Consider the following 13,133-nt stretch of genomic DNA (forward strand, 5'->3'; position numbering starts at 1 on the left):
ATCGTTGAATAACTCGCCTCGCTTTCATCGGATCCTCGGGTATTTCTTTCTTCATGATATATGCCAATTATACCTGCATCCAGGGAACTTGAATCATCATGACCTCTTCTATCTTCCTCATCATCCGATGTATGTGTTTCTGGAGCTGCTGGAGCCCCCGGGTCTTTCTTGAATTTCTCCTTTTTCTTTGGCTGCTTCGGCACCTTTTTTGCTTTGGTTGATCTTTCACTGATTTCTTCCGAAAAAAGTCCAGGTGGTATGGGCAGGCACTGCGAGCCAATGTTTGCAAAAATGTCGGCTTCATCGTTGTTGAGCCTGCTCACGTGATTAACTTCACAACAATCAAAGGTTTTCTCGAGTTCGTTGTACACCTCCTTGTATGCTATCATACTGTCGTTGACTGCATCACATTTATTCATCACCTGTTGAGTCACCAACTGGGAGTCACCGGAGATTTTTTAAGCGAGTTGCGCCACATGCTTTTGCCATCTTCATCTCATGAATAAGGGCTTGATATTCTGCTTCATTGTTCGATGCATTGGGGATGGTCATCCGCAATATATACTTCATCTTGTCACCCTGCGGTAAAACAAGTACCACGCCTGCTCCAGCCCCTTCCAATCTCTTGGACACGTCAAAGTTCATATGCCATGTACTCGATAAATCTGGGGGTCCTGTATTTTGGAGTTCCATCCACTCTGCAACAAAGTCCGGCAAAATTTGCGACTCGATTGCCTTTTGTTTTTTTCGAATGTGATGTCCCGAGGAGAAAGCTCGATTCCCCATAAGGAGACAAGTCATGTGGCTTCCAGGTTGTTCAATATGTTCGAGAGAGGCACCTCGTTGACCACTATTATCGGTTGTGCCGAAAAATAGTGCCTTAACTTCCGTGTTGACATGAAAACTCCATAGGCCAACTTCTGGTAATGCAGGTAACGCTGTTTGGATGGTGACATAACTTCACTGAGGAAATATATTGGTCGTTGAACCCCATGAATTTTCAATTCTTCCTCTCGTTCTACCACGAGGACTGTGCTGACCACCTGAGGTGTGGCCGCGATGTATAACAGCAGGGGTTCTTTTTCTCGGGGTGTCACCAGTACTGGTGGTGTCGAAATAGTTCACTTCAGATGCTCAAAAGCTTTGTCTACATCCTCGTTCCACTCGAACTTTTCTCCTTGCTTGATGAGCGCGTAAAAGGGTAGCGCTTTTTCTCCCAATCATGCGACGAATCTACTCAAAGCTGCGACTCGCCCAGTCAGCTGTTGTATCTCTTTGAGCTTGGTTGGTTTTGTCATCATCAAGATAGCCTGTATTTTCTCTAGATTGGCCTCGATTCCCCTGGCTGATACTAAGTATCTGAGGAGCTCTCCTGCAGGAACACCAAAGGAACACTTTGTCGGGTTCAACTTAAGGCGGAACTTGTCGAGGTTGTCGAAGGTTTCCTTAAGATCATCGATCAGGGATGACCCTTGCTTTGTTATTATGACTACATCGTCGATGTATACTTGGACATTTTTCCCGATCTGCGCGGCGAGGCACTTCTGCATCATCCTCTGATACGTGGCTCCCGTGTTTTTCAACCCGAAGGGCATTGTTCTGTAGCAGAATACGCCATAAGGGGTTATGAAAGCTGTTTTAACTTCATCTTCTTCTTTCAGGCAGATCTGATTGCAACCAGAATACGCGTTGAGGAAGGAAAGATGTTCGCAACCTGCTGTGGAATCGATAATTTGGTCGATCCTCGGGAGCGGAAAGTGATCCTTTGGGCAATGTTTATTGAGACACGTGAAATCGACGCACATGCGAAGGACTTCGGTGTTTTTTTTCGGGACCAGCACATGGTTAGCCTGCATCCCGAAGATTTTGGACAACTTGTGGAAATCTTTGTCGCATTTATCTGCCAAAGTAAAACTTCTTTTGACTGTTATTGGGCTCTTGGGTCCAGGGATCCTCCATAACAAGTATGTATAATGCGGCACAACCATGAATCTAGCATATGCGGGTCGTCCCAAGAGGGCATGATATTGCGACGGCCAATCGATAACCTCCAATTCCAGCTTCTCCTTTCTAAAGTTTTCTCGTGTTCCAAATTGTACATGCAGTGCAATCTTACCCAAAGGATAATTTGGTTTCTCGGGTGCGATGCCATGGAAATGCTTGTCAGTTGGTGTTAAGTTTGCCAAGAAAATATTCATCTTCCGCAGCGTATCTGCATATATGAGATTTAGACTACTTCCTCCATCTATGGATATGCGCGAGACCTCAAACCCTGCGATCACTTCCGGTAAGGTCATAGCTGATTTCCCTGGTCGTGGAACTTGAGGTGGATGATCCTCTTGAGTGAATCCTATTGGCTGTCCCGACCAATTGAGATATTCAACGGTTGGTGGAGGCGACTTTTCTGCCATGTACACATGTTGTGAGATTAGCTTCTGCGCTCTATTCGAAGGTCTGCACTTCTATATCATCGACACCGCTCCCGTAGCGTCTATGAAGTCACCATTATTGCATGGAGGTGCCGCAAGTTGCAACTGATGCTAGTTCGCACTGGTAATTGCGGGTGGTGGTGGCAGGTGAACTTCACTCCTTGGCCCCTGCACGTATCCCATGCTTGCTGCTTGGGTGCTTGCGTTCTCTGTATATCTCCGCAAAGCTTGGAAAGTTTGGTAGTCCATATGAAGATGACCCGACTGTCTCTTTCCATCATTGTCGAGGTAAAAATGCATCTGGCACGGCCCGTTTAGCAGATCTTCGGGTGACACGTTGTATGGCCTTGGAAACATTGGCAGATTATTTTGCCTGCTGGAACTCAGTGCATCTCTATGATCGTTGCGCAAATCATTATTCCTTTGGTAATCGTCCCGATGATTTCCTCCACTATTTCCTCAGAAGCCAGCCACTACTTGGCTGGGACCGTCATAATCTGTGAAGTGGCGAAAGCGTCGCCTATTTTGATTGTTATTTCTGTTGCAATCCTCCTCGGGTGACCTCTGCTGTTTGTTATGAACATCATCTTCCCCGTCAGCCCAGCGATTGGCTATCTCCATGAGGTCTGCTATTGTTCTTGGGTTGGACCTACCCAATTCTTTGATTAGATCTCTTCTTCAGATTCCTGCAACAAACGCGTCGATTGCTCTTTCATCGGACATGTTCTCAGCCGAATTTTTTATGATGCTCCACCTCTGGATGTACATCCTCATTGATTCATCCGACTTCTGCTTGCAGGTCCGTAACTGCTCTATTGACGCAAGTTTCTTGCACGTGGAACGGAAATTCCTCACGAACAAGTCCTCGAAAGTTTCCCAGCTGTCGATGGATCCTTCCGGTAGCTTCTTCATCCAGGATCTTGCGGCTCTGCTGAGGTGGACCTAAGTGCTCTGCATGGACGTTACCCTGGTTCCGCCCATCAACTTCATTGTCTCTAGGTAATCGACTAGCCAATCCTCTGGATCTTGCAATCCGTCAAACTTTTTATAGTTTTCAGGTAACTTGAAGCTAGATGGCACTTGAGTTTTGCGAACCCGTCGGGTAAAGCAAGGGAGTCCGCACAAGTCCTCATCATTAACTTCTGGTGAAAGCCGATGTTCTCGTGTTCTATTTTCACGACCTCTCCTCTCGTGCTCTGTCGACTCGAGCATGGGTCACAGTGTTACTCGCGTCGCCATCTCCTGGAGGGCCTCACGCTGCCACCGCAGTGGGTCGAGGACAATTTTGTCTTGGACTATTTTTGCGTGGAGCACTTTCGGGTTGTGGTGCAACTTCTCTTCCTACTATTGCTGCCCCCATAATACCGGCTCCTGCCATAGCCATCTGGTACAGTGATTCTCTGAGATCTCCTTGAGGTGGTTTGGATGCCATTATGTAAGCGTGTGTCGCCATATATCCTGCCTCCGGGGTTTTGGGGATGATGTTCCCTCTCGTATCTATTGACATGAAGGACATGTCGAGATTCTACATCAAGTTCTCCCGATCTGCCTCAGGCACGTTTGCTAGTCGAGATCTTGCTCTTGAACGGGTGTTTCTATGACTATCTCCCGAAGTTCTCGGGTGTCGACTCAGGTTGGCCATGCGCTCACTTGAAGCAGCAGCTGCAGCTCTTCTTTCATCGAGTATCGCCATTTGTTTTTCTAACTCCCGTTTAAAACGAGCGATTTTATATTGATAATCTTGCAACGCGTGCTAGCTGTAGTGGTCATCGGCTTCGTGCCATCCATGGCTTTCTGAGCTCTATCCCATGCTTCCTGCGGCAGCTGCACTTTTTCTCGCGGCGTGGTTCCGACGTACTTGTTGCCGGTTCCACGTGTGAGATCTACGGGATCGATGTAAGGATTTCCCAAATCATCGAAAGCCTCAGACTCTTCATCCTCTTGTCTGCTTGTTCCACCGATTGCGCAGACTTGGTGATATATTGCAGTTGTGTTGTCATCATCCTCAGGGTCGGTAACTCTGTCGTATAGATCGGCGAAGACCTCCCTACTATCAGCAGAGGTGTCGATGAAGTCGAAGTTGGTGAAGCCGTGGTTGTTGAAGTCATTGTTGTTGAAGCTTTCTGAGTCGCTTTCCAGATTGGAATCCGTGAACAGCCCAAAAGTCATATCACCGAATAGATCAGTGAGTGCCCCGCCGTTGGCGGGCTTGGTGAAGCATGGCGGCGAAACTTCCTCGTCGCCTGACTCGACAGATGATGTTGACGATCCTGAGAAATCAGATCTGGCCGCTAACGATCCCGAAAAAATCGGTGCCGCGAGACGATGCGATCCTTCTTTCCCGACGAGGAAGCGGAAGCTCCCGAACGTCATCTCCATCGACTCCTCCAGATCGGCATATGCATGCAAACGGGCGGGATGGTAAGGAACAAAATCGGCGAGATCAGGTTGGACTCATTTACCTCCATCCATCGCGTTGCTTGCAGTAGATGATGATGTTGACGATGCCACCGAAATCATGACCTTGCGACCTCCAATCCCCACAGACGGCGCCAATTGACAGGGTATTTAACTTGTCAATGCCTACGGATTGTATACTTGGGTTTCGTAAGAAGTAGAGGGCAAGTAGATCTCAAAGGTTTCAGCCGACAAAGGTGTTTTGACTAAAGTTACAGTGGTTATGTTGACAATGAATCGATCCCTTCTCCTTCCCTAGGCTCCCCTTTATATAGGAGGTGGAGCCGAGGGATTTCATGTTGTATAAGTTACAAACTGTGGGAAGGCGCATTGGGCCTTTCCCGTATCGTTACATAATTCCTAATACAACTCTATATTCCTTATCCGAAATTCTTCGGGCTTCTGGGCCTTGAAAGCTTCGGGTCGTGGGCCTCATATACTTGCCAGATAATCCGGGTTCCTTATTCGGCATGCCTATGTCAGCAGGGCCTACTACTGCTTGTCTGGAATTATATGAGCGCTTTCACGTTGTTACAATGTGATGTGGTTGTGCCTCTATGGCTCCCAGGATCCGGCTTATAAAGACGCTAGGATCTAGGGTTTCTACGGAGAGTCCTACCCGGAATACAAGATTCCTAACTACGGAATATACATTGCCGTGCATGCCAAGGATCCACCTACGTCCTAACTTGTCGTCATGGATCCGGACAGTTCATGGGCCTCCATGGATCCGACTCCTGGCGTAGGGCGGTTGGGATCTAGCTCTTGTTCCTGGGTTGGACTTCCTCCATCTTCTATCAATAGCAACTGGGTCGTCCGGTGGGCCATAAGCCACCACCACCATCTGTGGGCCACCCGGGCTTGCCGGATCTAGACCACGTCGTTGGCATACCCATGAAGTATACCCACAACAGTAGCCCCCGAAGCTCATCAAGATTCAACATTCCTCTGCCTAGCTTCTGCTTTTCTTCGATCCGGAGAGAATCTCGAAGATTTTCCAAAACTTTATTATCTCCGACTTCAAAGCAACCAAAAATCTTTCAATCTTGTTGTCCAATAACGGTAACTATGCATATTCTGCGCCCCATACGACGCACAACTTTCTCTTTTCCCTCACAATTTTTTTGGCAAAGTGAATCTTCCCGGGTAATTCGGATCAGCGCAGTTAGGGCACCATCACTACAGTTTCACCGCTTTTGACCTAGGACATGTGGCGAAAATCCAACGGTGCGACCACTTAGCTCCCACTGTAGGATCTAGCACACACATCTCAATGCTTGGTCTATAAACAGTCAAGGAGTGTGATCACTTACATTCTTTCAGCGCTCCCTCAACTTCATCGTCTTCCTCGCGCTCGCGCCGCCCGATAGATCTGATCGCCGATGAACTCCTTCCCGGAAAACCTCGAATGCCGCCGCTCCAAGGCCCTCGATATCGAACCCGAGCTGGTCGTCGTTGAACGGGAAATCTTCTCCGCCGCCGATTCTTAGTCACGTGGAGCATTTTTCTCTTTTCCTTAAAGCTCTCAACCTCCACCGACGACAACATGGAACCGCCACGCCATTGTCGGTAAGTTCACCGGACTTGAAGGAAAGATAGGTAGCAAGATCCAAATAGCTTTAAACTTCTGAACATTGTACTTGCAGCCGGAGGTATGCTGGAAAACTCTCTGCATTCAACTGAAAACACTCCGGATATTCCTCCCCCTATTCAACAAAAACCTTTAAATATCGCGACTATATCATTTCTTCCACCTCACCTTTCCGACCCTCCCTTAGCTCAACCTTACTCTGCATCTTCCAGTCCACTCAGAGAAGTTCAGATTGAAGCGGAGTTGCACGAAGAGTTAGAAGGCCAAGATCGTATGGCGGACAAGGTCAAGGAGGCGGAAATGAAGAAAGCATCCAAAGCCAGGAACAGGGAAGGGGAGAAGGGCCAATGGTGGTCCTGTAACTTAACAGATTTCGAGCTGAAGTCCCTTGAAGACGAGGGCTTCATCGCTCCGAACTCATACAGGTTCACTAAAGACAGCTCCACTCTAGTTCCGAAGGTCAAAAAGTGCGTTTTCACCAAGGCCTAGGTGGAGGGAGGCCTCTCGGTTCCGCCCTCGGATTTATTCCTGGAGGCCCCTAATACTTACGGGCTGCAACCTCATAACATCTGCCCCAACGCATACACCATCCTCTTCAACTTCGTCACCCTGTGCGAAGGGCATCGCGGAGTGCGTCCGGATATCTGGCTTATTCAATTCTTCTACCGCGTGAAGAAGGAAACAAAGGAGAAAAACATGCTGAACTGCGGTAGCATGACCTCCATGCTCCGCCAGAAGAGAATATTTCCGCCTATCTCCTCCCACGAGTCCGTCCAGTACTGGAATGCCGGATGGTTTTATATGAAGAACGATGTGGCTCCGTATCGTCCCCGCAGCCGCCCAGTCTTTGTCAACAGCCTTCCAGTGGAGAAGGACTCCTGGAGCCACATTCCGAACCTCTCTCAGCATCCGGAGCTAGACAAGATGGCCCAGAAAATATCAAAGCTGGTGCACGATGGACTAACCGTGTTCGATCTTACATTGAGTCGGTTCACCCGCCGGATCCAGCCCCTGCAATTCCACAAGCGCCTCATCGACGCCTACACCGGCGTAAATGATTCGCTGCGAGTCTCGAAGGACAACCTTCCAGCGGATTCTCTGAACAAGAGGAGCCGAAAACTAGTGAAGGTGACTCGGGGCCAGGTCATCCCGGAAATCTCCAAGGACATCTGCGTAAATGGAAACTGCCCTCCGGTGAGTTACACTTAGCCATATTGATGTTCGTATTTGTACTTATTTAACTTGTTATGTCTTCTAGCATTTGATAGCTCTTCTCCAGCTCAACACACTGGGGGAGGAGGATTTCGGGGAGATCTTTCGCATCTCCACCACCGACTCAGGCAGGGCGGATGAGGCTTCGGAGGAGGAGGAGGAAGAGGAGACGGAGAAATACGCTCCTCGACCCTCAAAACTCCCTAGGGGCGGATCTTCCGGAGCCCACGCTGCACCCAGCGCAGAGGGTTCCGCCAAGAAGCCCAAAACTGTTTTAGCTGGGGGGCCTCAACATCTGGATTCGAGGCGTGCGGAGCGCGAGCGCATCAACATGCTCGTGACCTCCAGAAAAGGATCCAGGCCCAGTCTCCCTGGAGCTGTGTAAGTTCCGACACTTGAACCTTTCACGTCTTATTGTGGCAGGAATGTTTATTTACTTTATACTTTGCCTTGATCAGGTACCAAGGCCGTTCCTACTTGGAGCAAATCCCAGAGAATGATCACAACCTTTTTGAAGGCATCTCCCGCCGTCATTGTCCCCAACACTCCGATCATTCCACCAAGTACCTCCACCACATCTACCCAACCAACTTCGGCTGACCTTCAGCCATCTACAGGCCCTGCTGCCGAAGAACAAGCTCCGAAGGAAGTTATCTCAATCAGCAGCGGGCGCAAGGATGAGAGCTGCTCCGGAAACTTCCGAACCGCCGTTGGAGAAGCTAAGGACAAATAAGAAATGGTGGTTACATCTTCTGATAAGGCTGAAGATGTGGCTAATGATGCCATCGTATTTCCTCCTGAAACAGATCATTCTTGTAGTATAGCTGAATCACTCAACTCTCCGAGCCTCTCTCTATCTACTTCACGTAGAACACAGGGAAGTTTGGTCTCGCACTGCCTCACGCAGCTGCAAGTTTTTCTTCACTGTATTTCTCAAAAGGGAACATGCCTATGACTGTTTAAATAGACTCACACCCACGCACGCACTAGCTCCACGCACGCACGGCCACAGTGGCCACTAACACACGGCCACCACTTGCACATGCATGCAGCTAAAACGCCTAGACCGATTCACTCGGTGACCATGACTTAGCCGATCATTCGCAGCTCTTCACGCGCCTGCCGCTTCTCACGGACACACCTGCATCACGCCTCACCTGCATCGCGCAGAGCTTGGCATCTCGCTGTACGCGTTCAGTAGAAGCTACACCTGATCAACGACTACATGCAGAAGTAAAACAACTAAATGCAGATACAATCAAGATTAAGTGCTAACAATCACCCCCTAATCTTGATTCCTAATTCTTCATGGAGTTTCAGAGAAGAGCTGGCTCGTCGTCGATGTACTGGCCGAGCAGCGCCTTCTCTTCTTCGTCATGGTTGTTGCCCTTCTCCGGGCATTCCCAAGCAAAGTGGCCGAGTTCCTGGCAATGGAAGCACCGCAACTTCTTCTTGTCTCTACCATTGTTCTTCTTCTTCTTCATGCGCTCCATCCATTGCTCTTCGGTGAGGAGCAGATGAGTGCCACCATGCTGCCCACCTTGCTCTTCCTCCAGGTCGAGCTCCTCCTCCACAGCCAAGAAGCGACCCGTGAGCTCCTCAACCGTCATGTTCTTGAGGTCGAGCAGCTGCTGAATGGAGTGGGCGAGCTGCTTGAACCGCTTCGGCACGCAGCGGAGGAACTTCAACACGGCCTTGTGTTCCCCAACGCCATCTCCGAGGACCTCCAACTCGTGCATGATGCCCGAGAGGCGCATCGCAAACTGCTCCACCTTCTCGCCGTCCATGAACCGGAGGTTGTCGAACTCGGAGCGGCGGGTCTGCGCCCTTGCTTCACGGACGCGCTCGGATCCCAACCTCAAGGTTTTGAGGGCGTCCCAAGCCTCCTTGGCGGTGTCCTTCACAGCCAGCGAGCGCCACATCTCCGGCGGGACGGCGCGGAGGATGGCGCCCAAAGCCTCACGGTCGTCGTCGACGACGCCGTGCTTGACCACCTCCCATCGGCCTTGTCCTTGCAGCTGCACTCGCATGATGAGCGCCCAGTCGGAGTAGTTCGTGCGGGTGAGCATGAGAGGCGGCGTCGCCACCACGGAGCTCTGCCGGACGACGCGCTCGACGACACGGAGCTCGCCCCCGCTGCCGCTGCTGCCGGCGCCGCCGTCGGTGAGCTGCGCCCTTGGTGGAGTGTGCAGGTCATCGGCCTCCGCCAGCTTCCTCTCCATCTCCGTTGCCTTGGCCTTCCCATCGGAAGCATCTCCGCCGCCTTGCGCCATCACCACAGGAACCAAGAGCGGAAAGCTCTGATACCAAATGTAGTATAGCTGAATCACTCAACTCTCCGAGCCTCTCTCTATCTACTTCACGTAGAACACAGGGAAGTTTGGTCTCGCACTGCCTCACGCAGCTGCAAGTTTTTCTTCACTGTATTTCTCAAAAGGGAACATGCCTATGACTGTTTAAATAGACTCACACCCACGCACGCACTAGCTCCACGCACGCACGGCCACAGTGGCCACTAACACACGGCCACCACTTGCACATGCATGCAGCTAAAACGCCTAGACCGATTCACTCGGTGACCATGACTTAGCCGATCATTCGCAGCTCTTCACGCGCCTGCCGCTTCTCACGGACACACCTGCATCACGCCTCACCTGCATCGCGCAGAGCTTGGCATCTCGCTGTACGCGTTCAGTAGAAGCTACACCTGATCAACGACTACATGCAGAAGTAAAACAACTAAATGCAGATACAATCAAGATTAAGTGCTAACAATTCTGAATGCCTCGCAACTCCGAAGGCTTACACCATTAAGCTTTTCCACAAGATGATGGAGGCGGAGAAGTGGGAGCTCTAGCAGGATTTACTAAACTCCTTGATGAAGAACGGTGGAGCAAAGCGGATTCTCAATCTTACGAGATTGCGATGCACAAGAAGAAAACCTGCGAGCTTCTCGGCAACATGGTCATCAAGCGTAAGGTAAAATATTCCCCTAGTAGCCCTCAAGTATCCAGGCGGAACCAAACTGGTTTAACCTTGATACTTTGAGTTGTCAAACTGAAGAAATTTATTTAAGAATCGTAGTAGTCCCCAAGCGTAATGGCGGAAACTTTTGCGGCAATGATTCTTCGAAAAGACCTATGCTAATTTTTAATTGGAATTTTGCCTTATTAGCTTTGTTTCTTTTGTAGGAACAACAAGCTCTTCACTATGAGATGAACAAGACCATTGCCCATCAGCACCGCATCTCTATGAGGCAGGCGGAGCTTTTGGAAGATCAGAAGACAAAGGTTGCCACATTGGAGAAAACTTGAAGAAAATCAAGGTTTGATTCCGGCAACAGGCTTTCCATTCAAATTTCTGACCTGTTCTGCTATATGAATTATTGAATATCTTTGACAGGTGCAGACATGAAGAGCTCTTTGGCGTCAGCCTCATCTGAGCTAAAAGCTTTGCGCTCCGTCCACAAGGATTTATAATCGAAACTTCAGGAGGCGGAGAAGAAGCAAAGACTGGCCGATGACCTGCTAGCCCAAAAGACTTCGAAATATAAGCGAGCCAAAGCTGGTCTCCAAGACAAGCGAGACAAAGATGCCAAGATAATCGAGAAGCTCTAGGCGGAAGTAAAAACTCTCCGGACATCACTGCATGAGGCCGAAGCAAGCTCCGACCTTCTTGACAACAAAATCTTTGGCAACTACGTGGATCTGAATTTTTTACCAGCTTCATAGCTTTTCTTGTGTGCTCTCATAAATTTGTGTATTTGGCAGATCCTCTTGGATACGATCAAGAGCGCCGTGATCAATTCCCGCGTGATGATCTGATCAAGCTTTCTAGAGACGATTGCAAAGATCTGATTTCCGCTTCTCGCAAGATTTGCTAAAACCTGGCGTTGAAGAACAGTCGCAGCTGCGACATTCGTGAACTGATCGGAAAAATGGCGCTCCTTCCGGAGTTGGTCGTCGATCTCCAAGCTTCTGCCGCTCGCGATGCTGCTCAAATGGCACTTGCCATGTGCCTTGCCCAGGCTCCGACCCTCAACATAGACGAAGCTACTGCTTCCATTCCGGAGGGCTCAGATCTGAAAAGGCTTCTGGATGCATGCAGCGGATATAGCACTCGGATCATCCGTCACAATCACCATGACAAATTCTACGACAAGGTCGTTCTTCCGGAGGAAGAAGCCATCGAAGCAGAGCTTCTAAAGAAGATGGAGTCCGAGAAGAAACTTGTCGAATCTGATGGTGAAAGCGACTTTACTTGGACCAGCTCAAAAGAAGCTGAGAAGAATAAGACCAAGACGGGGGACGATGCTTCTTCTTCTCCGGCACCTGATGCTGAGAAGTGACTTGTGTTAGAATATATCACGTTAGTTTAGGTTTAAACATGAGTATCAAGGAAACTTGTGTGGGTTATAAACCATCCCGGATTATAAGGTATTGGAGATATCTTGGTGACTTGATCACCATCCTTATCTTGTAAAGATACAGGAGATCGATCAACTTGTACGCCACGTCCAGGGGCTTTTCCTGGCCAGTATAAACACGTACGTGAGCCCGAGAACAAGGGCGGTCGCTTCCCTGAAAATATAGTGAATTGTTTTGTTTCGGTGAGGCCCAAGACGATGCAAACCTTTATGCCGAACTATTTGGCTGCGGGTTGGGCCAGTTTCCTATCTCATACTTAGGTATCCCGATTCATTTCCGGAGACTTACGTTGGCAGAATGGAAACATGTCGAGGAAAGATTGCAAAAACGGTTAAGTAGTTGGAAAGGTAAATTGCTATCCCTAGGTGGAAGATTGGTACTCATTAATTCAGTATTAACCAATATGGTACTGTATATGATATCATTCTTCCAAATCCCAAAAGGTGTCTTGCGTCGCTTAGATTATTTGCGATCAAGATTTTTTTGGCAAGGGGATAGCGAAAAAAAGAAATACCGGCTTACTAAGTGGGGAGTTGTTTGTCGGCCGAAAGATCAAGGAGGGCTCGGTGTTCATGACCTTCAGGTTAAGAACAGGGCCCTGCTTGGGAAGTGGCTGGCTAAACTACTCACTGAAGAAGGGGTGTGGCAAACCATTTTGAAGAGAAAGTATGTTGGTTCAAAGGCAATATCCCAGGTCTCATGGAAACCCGGGGATTCACACTTTTGGGCTGGCCTGATGGCGACGAAGAGATACTTCTTCCCATTTGGATCTTTCTTGATCAATGATGGGACACAAATAAGATTTTGGGAGGATAAATGGCTTGGAGATTACCCTCTCCGACAACAATATCCAGCCTTATATAATATTGTGCGTCATAAAGGTGATACCTTATCCAAGGTAATGGAGTCTTCTCCACCTAATATGACGTTCGTAAGAAATCTTAATGGACAAAGGCTAGCATCATGGAATACCCTATTGCAGCGTTTGGAAGCTATCCAGCTGACAAATGGGCCAGA

The 13,133-nt window shown here is 49.1% G+C and overlaps 1 protein-coding gene across 1 annotated transcript; it reads right to left on the minus strand.

Annotated features, from left to right (window-relative positions):
• Window positions 1-9,005: 9,005 nt before the first annotated feature.
• Window positions 9,006-9,962, minus strand: LOC139832529 (uncharacterized). Its single transcript, XM_071822309.1, has one exon. It carries the CDS (start codon window positions 9,960-9,962, stop codon window positions 9,006-9,008), a length of 957 nt encoding a protein of 318 aa, XP_071678410.1.
• Between the last annotated feature and the right edge of the window lie 3,171 nt (window positions 9,963-13,133).

The sequence above is a fragment of the Lolium perenne genome, chromosome 6 (assembly GCF_019359855.2).
Source record: "Lolium perenne isolate Kyuss_39 chromosome 6, Kyuss_2.0, whole genome shotgun sequence".
Classification (NCBI taxonomy): domain Eukaryota; kingdom Viridiplantae; phylum Streptophyta; class Magnoliopsida; order Poales; family Poaceae; genus Lolium; species Lolium perenne.

Excerpts from the sequence above, each read along its gene's own strand:
- LOC139832529 (XM_071822309.1), bottom strand. The coding sequence starts at position 9,962 with ATGGCGCAAGGCGGCGGAGATGCTTCCGATGGGAAGGCCAAGGCAACG.